The 12,191-nt window shown below is 52.9% G+C and overlaps 1 protein-coding gene across 1 annotated transcript in view; it reads right to left on the bottom strand.

Annotated features, from left to right (window-relative positions):
* The window catches only part of INTS3 (integrator complex subunit 3), a 39,492-nt gene that overhangs the window by 7,250 nt on the left and 20,051 nt on the right, over nucleotides 1-12,191 (bottom strand). The window contains exons 7-20 of the mRNA XM_047092765.1: nucleotides 10,777-10,921; nucleotides 9,740-9,869; nucleotides 8,371-8,468; nucleotides 6,667-6,858; nucleotides 5,643-5,730; nucleotides 5,083-5,162; nucleotides 4,609-4,700; nucleotides 4,172-4,278; nucleotides 3,366-3,485; nucleotides 2,956-3,085; nucleotides 2,263-2,317; nucleotides 1,891-1,994; nucleotides 1,027-1,071; nucleotides 708-827 (exon numbers count right to left, since the gene is read on the bottom strand). Coding sequence (XP_046948721.1) covers nucleotides 708-827; nucleotides 1,027-1,071; nucleotides 1,891-1,994; nucleotides 2,263-2,317; nucleotides 2,956-3,085; nucleotides 3,366-3,485; nucleotides 4,172-4,278; nucleotides 4,609-4,700; nucleotides 5,083-5,162; nucleotides 5,643-5,730; nucleotides 6,667-6,858; nucleotides 8,371-8,468; nucleotides 9,740-9,869; nucleotides 10,777-10,921 — 1,506 coding nt within the window. The remainder of the gene's footprint in view (nucleotides 1-707; nucleotides 828-1,026; nucleotides 1,072-1,890; nucleotides 1,995-2,262; nucleotides 2,318-2,955; nucleotides 3,086-3,365; nucleotides 3,486-4,171; nucleotides 4,279-4,608; nucleotides 4,701-5,082; nucleotides 5,163-5,642; nucleotides 5,731-6,666; nucleotides 6,859-8,370; nucleotides 8,469-9,739; nucleotides 9,870-10,776; nucleotides 10,922-12,191) is intronic.

Below are 12,191 nucleotides of genomic sequence, written 5' to 3' on the forward strand. Positions count from 1 at the left end.
CACTTCACACCCATCAGGACAGCTGTCATCAAAAAGCCAGATAATAACAAGTATTGGGGTGCACGTGAGACACCGGAACCCGGTTGCTGTCAGGCAATTCCTCACAAATTTAAAATTAGGGGTGGCGTTTGGCCCACAGTTCCACTCTTGTACTCCGGGAAACTGAAAACACATGTCTAGGTAAAAATGTGTCCGTGAACGCTCAGAGCGTCTCTATTCACAACAGACAAAAAGGCAGAAACAAACCAACGTCCACTGACAGGTGAATGGATAGACCGTGGTGTGTCTATGCAGAGGAACAGTATTTGGTCACAAACAGAAATGAAGTACCAATCCGTGCTACGAAGGGGATAACCCTCTAAAACGTTACACTAAGTGAAAAAAGCCAGTCACGAAAAATCACACGTTGTAGGATTCCATTTATAAGAAATACACAGAAAAAGTAAATCTATAAAGACAAAAAGCAGAGCAGTGATCAACAGGGGTGAGGCGAAAGGGACAACGGAAAGGTAACTGCTAAGTGGGACACACATTTGTCTTGGGGGTGACGAAAATGTTCTAAAGTAACCAGTGGCAATAATTTGTACGACTCTGCAAATATACTTAAACCCACGGAATGATGTGCTTTAAAGCTGTTATCACACAGGAGGCCCTGGTGAGGACAGCTGCGGTGGGGAGTCCGCGTGCCCGGGGAGGCCCCTACCCACCTGGCCCTCAGGTAGTACAGCAGGTGGTAGCCAATCTTGGGCTGTTTCTGATACAGCTCGGACAGGAGGTCCAGAAGCAGAGAGAAGCTGCTGTTGTCCTCCTGCATCTGGCACAGGTTCCTGGACGTGACAGACGGGAGGGAAGGACAGAACTTGACGTGGGGCAGACTCTCCTGTGGAGCTTCTGGAAAGGCGTGTGTCTGTGCCCCCTGCAAACCCCTTCCTTCTGGAAAGGGAGACCCATTACCCCAGGACAGAGGCATATGCCTGGTGAAGAGGGATGACAGCACGGCAGTGCCCCCGACGGCTGGGTCCTTACCTAAATATTAGGTAGAGAGGCTTTCCCACAGACTCCTCCAGGGACCTGCGGGAGGGGGGTGACATCTAAGGGTCCACGCGAGTGGAGAAGGTGGGCTGCAGGCAGATGTTATGGAGGCTGGATGCCAGCCCGCTCCTGTCCTGACCAAAGGTTAACTTCCTACTGCTACAGAGAAAACAGGTTCCTAACAAGCACCACAGTCTGCGTTGTGACTGTCATTGAAAATGTGATTTCTGGGGCACCTGAGTGGCTCAGGCGACTAAACGTCCAACTCTGGCTCAGGTCGTGATCTCACAGTTTGTGGGTTCAAGCCCTGCATTGGGCTCACTGCTGTCCCCCTCTCTCTGCCCCTCCCTGGTTTGTGCTCTCTCTCAGATATAAATGAACATAAGAAAGGAAAAAAAAAAAAAAAAAGAGATTCCTGCCCTTCAGGGAAGACCCAGGCAAGGGTCCAATCCCACCTAAAGCAGCAAGGGCTGGGGCCCCCGGGCTCAGTAGCAGCAGCAGGGCACCCAGGAAAAGGCGCTAGAGGCCACTGTCCCGTGCTCTGCATTCAGCAGGCAAAAAGAAATCCTTAAGTGAACGGGCACACGTTGAGACTAAAAAGAAGTGAAGAGAGGGACGTTTGGCTGACTTGGTCGGGAGAGCACATGACTCTTGGGCTTGGGGTTTTAAGTTTGAGCCCCACACAGGGGTGTAGAGATTACTTGAAAATAAAATTTAAAAACAAACAAACAAAACAAGTGAAGAGATGGTTTCCCTCAAGTCCACAGCAAGATGCCTCCTGGACTGGGGCTCCAAGAGCACACTTCTGGCTCCCAGAAGCCTGTGGGTGGTGGAGGGGTCAGGAGAGAGATGCCTTACTCCTCAGTGATCTCCTCAGGCAACACCTCCCCTCGGAAGTGGGCTTTGAAGAGTTCCTGCAGGCAGGAAGCAAGGACGGACAGCTGCTCCGAGTCAAAGTCTTCCTGGGTGGGGACAGAGGGGGAAGATTCTCACCGCCTGACCCAAGCCTTACTGCCCCACCACCCAGAGCCACTGCACTCATCTGCTGCTACCTCCAGGACCAACAGGCCCTTGCCCACCAGAGGGGACCCGTGTGGGAGACGGGAAGGAAAGAGTCAGATGCTTGGGTGGGGAGTTCTACTCTGGGCGGGCTGGGCTGCTTCCTCCTTGGCCGGGGGGGGGGGGGGGGGGTGGGGTGGGGGGTGGGGGTGGGGGGTCGGTTCTCCTCACCTCCAGAACCTGGTCCACGATTTCCTGCATGACCTCACACTGGGCCTCGGTGTCACTGCAGTGCGGGATGGAGAGGAAATCGCAGGGACATACATGACAGCAGAGGGCAGGACACACACCCAGCAAAGCACGCTCACGCACAGACAAAACAAAGGAGGCCTGTGTGAATCCAGGCTTGGGTGGGGGCAGGCTTTAGGGCAAAATTTGCTGCTGTCCAGGCAGAGGCCCTAAGAGAAGGGAAATGCCCACCATCCTGCTTTGGTGCTCAGAGGCTCTTGTCCCTGGAACCTGTGGAGCTGGGGTGCCTGGGGTGCTCAGTTGGTTAAGGATCCAACTTCGACTCAGGTCATGATCTCACAGTTTGTGGGTTCGAGCCCCGTGTCGGGCTCTGTGCTGACCGCTCGGAGCCTGGAGCCTGCTTCGGATTCTGTCTCCCTCTCCCTCTGCCCCTCCCCCACTTGCACTCTCTCTCTCTCTCAAAAATAAACAAACATTAAAAAAATTAAAAAAAACAAAAACAAAACCATGGAGCGAGAAACAGGTGCTGGGGAACGAGGAACCTCACAACCTAACAGCAGAAGGCACACCCCCGGAGCCCCCACTGCCCCCACCCCACGCCCGGGCACCCCACTCAGTACCAGGGGGGAGGCTGGGGCTCGGCCTCCCGAGCGTGAGGACAGGACCTGCACCCACCTCCCCTTCTGGAGCTGGAGCACTTTGTCCCTTAAGGACTCATCCAGTTGGTCAAGATACGGGGTGATATCCACTGGCTCCTCCACGACAGTCTCCTTGATAGGATGGAAGCGGAACTCCCTCTTCTTTCCTGGAGGGAGGAATTCACGAAAGCAGCCATTTGCCCAGACACCAGCCACAGGGACAGCCCCACACGCCGGGTGTGCAGGGGGCCCGCAGCGTCGCTCCCTGCATGTGGGCACACCCAGGCTCCGGAGCAAACAAGGGCAGGGCTCCGTGCCCTGGAGTCCCGTCTAGTAACCCTGCTAACACAACTAACTTGGGGGCCAAGCCCACAGAGGCCAGGCCGCTCCTGCCACCTGGTCCCCTCGGGGCCGACACCACCCAAGCCCCTTCGCTGTTGCACGCACCTCTGCTGCTGAGGTCCTCCTCGTCGTCACTGAAGGCTGCCTCCGCGTTGTCGTAGCAACCCTCATCCTTGTCTGACATGTGGTTGTCCATTTCCACGGAAACCGGCTCCTCAAGTTTGACTTGGGAGGAAAGAAACAAGGCATCCTGTGACCTAACGTGGCTGACACCCTGGAAAGGGGAGGCTGGGGAGCAGGTGGGCTTACAGGGAGTTCATGACCTGAGGGCATGACAAACCCTGGAAGGACACCCTCGTGTCCCCACGACCTTCCACGATGTGCAGGGGTTTCTGCCAGGAGCAAGAATGGCAAGGGAAGAGACTGCTGTGCTTAGCTCGTGTCGGCAAACAGGTGAGACCAGGGACAGTCCCAAGGGCTCTTTGCTTCAAAACCGAGTTGAGAAGCTCTGCTTGGCTTCAGCCTCACCCCCAAACACAAAAGGGTGTGTGCGTGTGTAACTGGGAGCAAGACCTGAGACCCAACACGACCCCTCGCCTCAGGGGCCGGGGCGCAGAGAGAGGGGAGGCAGACACACATCCCACCAAAGCCTTCCCTGTGGAGGGGGAGGGGAGGCTATTTAGTAAGAGAAGAAACAGGCGCTGAGGAGCAAGAGAGGTCAGCAAGAGTCAGGGAGGATGAGACAGATGGAGAGCCAGAGAAGACAACACATAAACACATCAAAAGAGAAAGTGGGGAAGGAGAACCTGAACCGGACAGTCACAGAGGTGGAGACCCGCACTGGGGAGACACCCTAGACGGCTGAGAGCCCTGGGCGTCTCTAACAGGTGACGGAAGGGAGGGTTCCATACCTTCCACAGGAGGGCTGGGTGAGCTGCAGAACTCAGGGAACTTCTCCCTCAGCATTGCCCGCAGCTCCTTATCCAACTTGGGGTTGTCGAACAGGGGAGCCAGATGCCTGGTGGGGGGGGGGGGGTGGGGGACACGAATGAAGGTCCACATTGCAGCTCCTCACTTCTAATGCGGCGTGCACTTAGAGAGAGAGGTCTACGACCAACCAGTAAAGCTGGGCCATACTCAGAGCCTTGGGATGTGATGGGAAGACAGAAATTTCTCTAAGAGTCAAGAGGACATATTCCTAGCAGTCTGAGGCGGAGCCGGTACGCTCTATAACAGTCAAGAGAAAAGGCTCAGCAGTGGTCTGACACTTTCTGAATGTGCCTGGCTTAGGGACACAAGAGAAAACAACCCTTCCTCCCACCTGCCTATGGGCACATGAAGTTCTTACGCCAAGACCCGTTTCTCCACAATGTGGTTGAGGGAGGAGAAGACACCCTGTCGCACGTGGCCCTCCAAAGGTGGATAGAAGTTGGGAATGATCTGGAAGGGAAGGGAGGGGAGAATGAGCACATGACTTGCCATCCAGAGTGTTCTGCTGAACCAGATCTAAAAAGCTGCTTCAGTTTTGATCAGAAGACACTGGGGAGTATGACTACAGAAAGGTCTGGAATGGTCCTGACCATTCCAAGCTGCTACAATGGTTAATTCTTACTAGACCTGGCCTCAGAGAGACCAGATTCTACCTTAAGTCATCATCCTTGAAGTCGAGAAAGCCCATGGAGACATGGAAAGATCCCCCAGGAGATGGCGGGAATAGGGAAGGGGAGTGTTCACTGACTTGGGGGCAGGACCTATGATTACAGCTGCTCCCACAATGAAGGGCACTAGGAACACCTATAAGGTGAAGGGGACACACACTTACACGGCACATGAAGTCCAGGAGTGTGGCAGTAATGGCTGGGTGTGGCTTCATGGAGTGGTGCATGACCAGGATAGCTGGTTCTGGAGAAGGGAGAATTAAAGGGTCCCCACTTCAGGTAGTCTGTCCCCAGTTCCATGAAACAAGGCATCAAAATATAGGAATAGTTCCAGAGAGCTGTATCCCTACCCCCTATTCCCACTGAGCAGACCCAAAAGCAGACAACCCCAAACAGCTCCTAGCCCTCATCTCCCTTGTCCAGCATCCGGCTTAGAAGAGGGAGGTGGTGGGAGAGGAAAAGCAGGGTGCGGCACAGCCCCCTGCCTAGGCCACTCCACCGGAGCCCCAAGCATAAGGCTCTTGGGCAAAAGAGAGGGAGTGAGTGCTTGGCCTCACAAAAGCAATCTTCCTTCTACATCAAGGGCGCACTGGTGAGGAACAATCGAACTGCTCCCAGATAAGCTGTCTCCCCCGACGCTGCCCTGAGGTTTATGACCACCGTCACCGAGACCAGGCAGTGGCCTGGGAGATGGGGGTGGTGTTGCCTGCTCCCAGTCACATACCTATGTTCATAATGCTATCCTTGTCTGGGCTAAAGAACAGCCAGTCGTAAAACAAAGCCAGCTTGGCATTGGAGGCAGCGACATTTGACTGGAAGAGAGAGGGGAGAAAGAAGGGCTGGTTTCATCAAACAGCTCCCTTTCCTGCACAAGCGCAAGGCAGCCTCCAGGGTTCACATGGCTGTGCATCTAAGAAATAAATTCAGTTCCTAGTGAGACAGACAGAAGCCTCCAGGGGTGAGGGGCACCCAAGTCTGCATACGAATGAGACTGGCCATGGTCTCACCGACCAAGGGGCCAGGGATTGGCCTGGGTTCCCGTTCGTTTGTCCAGAAGAACACATCCCTGCTCCTAGAAAAGGAGAACGGGGCCTAGCTGACACAGCACTCAGACCAGGGCCTAGGCTGCCCCTCCTGGGCTCCTGGGGCACATTCCCGGCTGAAGGACCCCTAGGAACAGCCTGTGATTGTGTCTGAATCAGCACATTCCGAGGACCCAGTCAACAGGGGGAGGAGAGCTCTGTTGGAAGAGGTCAGAAGGTAGAAGCCAGAGAGCAGACAGTTTGGAGCTTCCCTACCTGAGGAACAGATAGGAACATGCTGAGAAAGAAATGGCTCCCCTGGTTTGCACAAGTATCCAAAGCTGATGCCAAAAGCCTACGGAGTGAGGGTCTGAGACAAGCCCTGAATCTGAGGAAGGAGCCATTCAGAGGAGTAACCATATATGGTTCTTGGAGCTAAAAGTAAAGATAGGGAGGCCTCAGAAATCTGGGCTTGGGGACCAGCAGTAAAGACAGAGAACCTATCCAACCACAAACCCAGATGGGAAATAGTGTAGTCAACTTCCAGAGGGACAAACCTAAGCAGGACAAAGGCTGACACTCAGTGGGAAGAAAGTGAAGGAAGGGGTACTGCTGGGTTAGGGTCAGGAGGCCAAGAGTCAGGAAGAAGCAAGGAAATATGGGAGACTCAAGGGACGAGGACCCTTCACCACCCAAGAGCCTCCACCCTACAGCCCAGCCCCTCACCGTGCACGTTGTCAGGAGCCAGCCGATGATGGCCCATCGGGGCAAGATATCTGAACTCAGCACTTCGTTAGAAGGGTGGACAACCCCACAGATGTAGCGAATGAGGTCACAGCGCAGAGACTGACTGTCTGGGGTTGACAGGTACTGGCGCTGGAACCAATCCTGGTAGCGCTTCTGCTGCCCAAACCGCACCTGGAGGAAGGGGGCGCTGGAGGAACTTGGAAGGAAGGGCGGGGTCTCGGGCGGAGGAACGGGAGGACCACTCAACACTAGGCGTGACCTACACCTCCATCTTGTGCTTCAACTCATTCACTAACTCACATTTTCTTCTCAGGAGAGACCTTCCTTCCCAAAGGAAGACTTGCTGATTTAAATCTTCCTTGACTGAAAAAAGTTGCCAAGAACCTTCCTCACTCACGTCTTGTGCCAGGGTTGCCTTCGTTCCTGCCACCAACCTAATGTCCCAATTGCCCCCAACTGTGACTGCAGCTGGATTTTGGTTCCTTCCTCCTGTTCCAGTCACTGAGGCTCCAGTTGTAAGCACTTTTCTTATCTTTTCTTATTTTCGCAAGCCCCTTGTGGCCAGCAAGGAATGTTCCTCGAGAACAAGGACTGAGCCTGACAGAAAGCTGACCAAAAGCTTTCTGATGTCGAGTGACTAAAGGGTCACTATCCCAGGTACACAGACTCTCCAAAGCTTCTCGCAGCAATTCCTTCCCCCAATCAGACTCTAACGTGGTTACAAATAGCAACACTGAGTAAGAGCAGAGATCTGGTTTTCCTCTTCTATTCCCCAAATTCAACCAAAACAGAGAGCAGAAAGGCTAAAAAGAAAGATATGTCTAGACCAATGCTGTCCAATAGAATTTTCTGCAATGATGATGGCTACTGAACCACAACTGAGGTACGGAATCTTTTATTTTACCTAGCTTTAACTAATTCACTTATTAAATTATTTTTGGCATTTATTTTTAGTAATCCCTACACTCAACGTGGGGCTTGAATTCAAGACCCTACCATGAGATCAAGAGTCACATGCTCTACCAACTAAGCCAGCCAGGTGGCCCTAGCTTTAACTAATTTAAACTGCAACCCGAAGGTGGCTACTACATGGGATAGCACAGATCTGCGCGGTTCTCCTGGATGACTCAGGAAACCAAAAGTAGACTAGGCCAGAAGGCTCCCCAACTCCAGACTGGCTGTAGAGGAGCTGTTGCCTGGAAACTCTGTTAAACAAACACAGATTCCTCAATCAGGTTATGTGGGAGACTGGGATCCTGGGACATGTATATTTAACATGCTGCTCACCCAATCCTGCTAGAACTCAGCCATGTTTGGAAACCACCGGGCCAAAGCTCTTCCTGAGAATTCACATTTGGCCATAGGAATGGTGGGTTTTCCAGAATGAACACCTCTCTAGACGCTTTTACACACATTTCACATTTGTGAATTACATAATTTGTGTATAATTTTTGGTTTAGCGATGGTTTTAGATAGACTGAAAGCGTCACAAGAGCTCCAACTATACCTCCTTTACTGAACACTGTATCCCCAGCTCATGGCACCTGCCCAATGCCAGGTAGATCGGGTACCCACTTGGCCACCACTCTGCCAGCCAGCACTCAACGGTAATGCATCTGCAGGCTGGAGGAAGAAGCCCAGCTAACCTGCAGCTTCTGCTCCTGCTGCAAAAGATTAGCTTACCCGGGAGGTCATGAAGAGGAGCTTAGTCTCCATATCTGGGGTTAGACGACATGCCAGGAATTTTCGGGACGTTCTGGACTGAAGAAGCTGCAGGATACCTGAACCAAGTATGTAAGGGAAGAGAAAAGAGAAGCCTGAGGACCTTCCAGAAGGAGTAGAAGGCAGGTGGGGAACCTGGGCCAGGTACTTATGGCCAGTGGTCTTGCTCATGGGGAAACTCTAAGACCAGACCAAGAGAGGTCAAGCACAGATACAAGTGGGGGCTCTAATCAGCATCTGAATGTTCTGCTCCAACCAACCACCATCCCCAGGACCCAGATGTATTACTTCTTTTCTGTTCCTGGCCGTTCAGAGCCCCCTACTCACAACATCCAGTTGGCAACATGTGGGAAAGTTAGGGGAAAACATGGGAAACCCTAGCCTCTCTTTCTGCTCCTTATGGTCCCATCCCTGGGTCCTGGGATTAATGTGGTTGTGGTATAGGCACGGGCTCTGGAGTCAGACAGACCTGGATCCAAATCCTGCCTCTGACACTCACTAGCTGTGGCCTTGGGTAAATTACTTAATCTCCTTGAACCTCATTTTCTTTATCTGTAAATATGGAAAGTAAAATATCCATCTTACAGGGTTGTCCTGAGGATTAAATGAATCAACACACGTGTCTAGCACACACGTACGCACTCAAAACAACTCAACACATGTTCAATATAAGAGCAATACAATATAAAGGAGGACCAGGACCTTCCCCTCCTTTCCTGACTCTCCAGGGCTCAGACAACTGTTTCCATGTGCACATGCGTGCGTGTTGGAGGTGGGGAGGGACCCTGAAAAGGGGAAACGGCTTTCAAAAGGACCTTGTCAGGGAGAGGCACACAAGACTCCCTCTCATGAACAGAATTTTGGCTAGGCTGGATCCTTGGAATTCAGAGGCAAGACTGATCCCAGGGAGAAGCACTCTCTTACAGGGCTAATCCCAGCCCCTCTGCTGACTCAGTCTCACGAGCTGACCTCTGACTCCCCTGCTGGACCCAGTGAGCCTGGAAACTGGCCATGAGCTCACCTCCCAAGCCAAAGAGCTGGAGGGGGAGGGGGAGGAGGAGGAGGAGGATCACGGCTCTGCCTCAGTTTTTCTTGGGACCAATGGCAGCAGCAGTCTGCCAGGCAGGGGCTGTCTGGGAACCCTAAGAATTGCTCTGGACCCCTGCCACCCCCACATCCAGCTGTACTTGGCAAAACCTGCCCTGTCCCAAGCTCCCTATTTCTGGCTGCCAAAGCCTCTCCTACCCTCCAGCCTCTGCCCTCTTGATTCACTCAGCACATACTCCGAACTCCCACCTCTCAAGGGCAGGATGCCCTGGCCCTTCCTTACCTGTGAACTGAGGACTTAAGGCCTGAGGGTTATGGATAATATCTTTCCAAAGCAGTTCAAATTCTGGTATCCTGGCAACATTCTGAAGTAGTCGTACGAGGTCCCGGCCAATCATCAAACATTCCATGAACTTGATGAGGGGAGGGGGGACAGGAGAGAGAATGAAAACACGGATAATTTACCTGCTGCAGGGAGGACCAAGGAGCAGCTCGTTCTAGGGAAGGAAGGAAAGAGGGCCGAAGGGACCAGAGGATTTCTTCTGGCACCAAAGGACTGGCTCCCAGCTGCTTGGGGGAGAGAGCTGGAAGCCGGGGATGGACATAAGGAGGATAGGTTACTGGTAACTACTAAAGCCCTGTTGACTTTCACATGAATCTACTCCTCTCTCCTCCCAGGATGGTTTTGACCCAGATCGAGAGACTACAATTCCAAAAGGACAGGACAGGCAAGCTAAGCCCCAAACACCTTTCCCCAAACCCCCCTTGTCCAACAGAACAATCTATGGTAATGGAAATGATCTCCATCTCTGTGCTGTCCAAAAGGGTCACCATCAGCCACAGGTGGCTAATGAGCACTTGAAATGTGTGTAGATAATCAACTAAGGAACTCAATTTTAAAGTTAATTTTGATTAACTTTAAGTTGCCACATATGGGGAGTGGCTACTGCATTAGAGATCAGAGCTCTGGGACCTCTCTTGGGAGATCTCGGAGTGGACAGTTCATAATCCCACTTGACCACGGCCATCACCCAGGTGTGGGGGGGTTGCATAATAATGGGCAGCCGGGGTCTGTGGTGTACAACAGTGTCCATGAAGAGGGCCTGGAAATCCCTCCTCCGGGGACAGCAGTTCCTGGAGCCAGAGCTGCTCCACGCAGATTCCCACCTTCTCCCTTGCTCTGTTTCGGAATGATGGAAAAACACCAGGCCTTGAACCATCCCCATCTCCCCAAAATGACATCTCTAGCCTAGGTCAGCTCACAAAACTTACACAGGTGTCCCATCCTAGGGTTCACCTGCCCACAGTCTTAGCCCTCACCCGTTCGCGAAGCAGCGACATGCAAAAGTCCACCTCCTTCTGCCGCAGGGCCTGGAGCTGGGCAGTTCCGTGGTGGTCGACGATGAGGCGGAGGTACGTGTAAACAGCCATGGCGATGAGGATGCTGCTCTTCAACACCCATTCCCTGCAGAAGGGGGGTAGGGGGGTGGGGGGGTGGGGGGGTGGGGGAGGAAACACCTGGCATCTGCGCTCTGTCCAGACTTGTTCCTCCTCCCAGTTCACGCCCACACTGGTTCTGGGGCCTCAGAAATGTCCAATGATTGACACTGGGAGGAGGATCTTTGATTTCTTGACTATTTGCTCGTGACCATCTTGGACTACCAACTGGCTCAGGTAGGGACGACCTCCTACCACTCTACCAGGCGCCCAATGGGGATAAGCGCTGACTGAAAGCAATCTCTCTCACATAACTATTGAGCTTCCAATCAAATACTTGCTCACTGATGCACTCGTTCAAACATTTACTGAGCACCTGTCATGTATGTGCCGAGCACCACGCGAGGTACTAGGGACAGAGCTTCTATCCAGCCCAGAGAATGGGGAAAGAGGTTCTAGAGGTGTCCCAAAGCCAGCAGTTCTTACAGAGTGGAATGAGGACCTCCAGAAGCTAAGACACCTTGAGAACGCTGGCGGCTTTAGGGTGCACTGTGTCAGCCCTGCCACTGTGCCTGCCATGAGCGGCCCTCCATGCCATACAGGGTTCCCTGGCTCTCTGGCCACTGCTCCCACTCCCAATGAGGTACCTGCCCTAAATCATAATCTGAAAAGAAGAACATGATTTTGGATGGCAAAGCCTATTTCCTCAGGAGTTTTTAAATTTCCCTGGGGGAAGGGGGTAATGTGCTCCCTGCTGCTTTCAAAAGGGTAGAAAGGCAGTGGGGAGAGGACAAAAACTCCAAAGTGCCAAAACTGGGAGCTATCTCCCTCAAGCAAGTACTTATAAGGCCTTTGGCACCCCTGCTGGAAGCCAGGGAACCAGAGAAACAAGTTTAATTAAGCCAACCAGGCAACATCCTGATTCCGGAAAAGTGCTCAAGACACCTAATTAAAAGACTCTGGTCTTTTCCTTTCAGAGAGTGAACGCAGAATCCAAGGACAATGGGGAGGCCCTCCCCCATGTGCTACCTGTTAATTCCATGGCCCTAGAAACACTTGGGGAGGAGGGAGAAGGGGAGATGTGGAAGAAGACTTTGTTTTGTTTTGTTTTGTTTCTGAGACAGCAAGTGAGCCAGCGCGCATGTGAGTGGGGGAGGGGCAGAGGGAGGAGAGAATCCCAAGCAGGCTCTGCGCTCTCAGCACAGAGCCTGACACTGGGCTCGATCTCAGGACCGTGAGATCATGACTGAGCTGAAATCAAGAGTTGGACACTTGAAACCGACTGGGCCACCCAGGCA

This window comes from Lynx rufus, unplaced genomic scaffold, assembly GCF_022079265.1.
Source record: "Lynx rufus isolate CCGP_SWC_20201006 ecotype Redwood Valley unplaced genomic scaffold, mLynRuf1.p SCAF_31, whole genome shotgun sequence".
Lineage (NCBI taxonomy): Eukaryota > Metazoa > Chordata > Mammalia > Carnivora > Felidae > Lynx > Lynx rufus.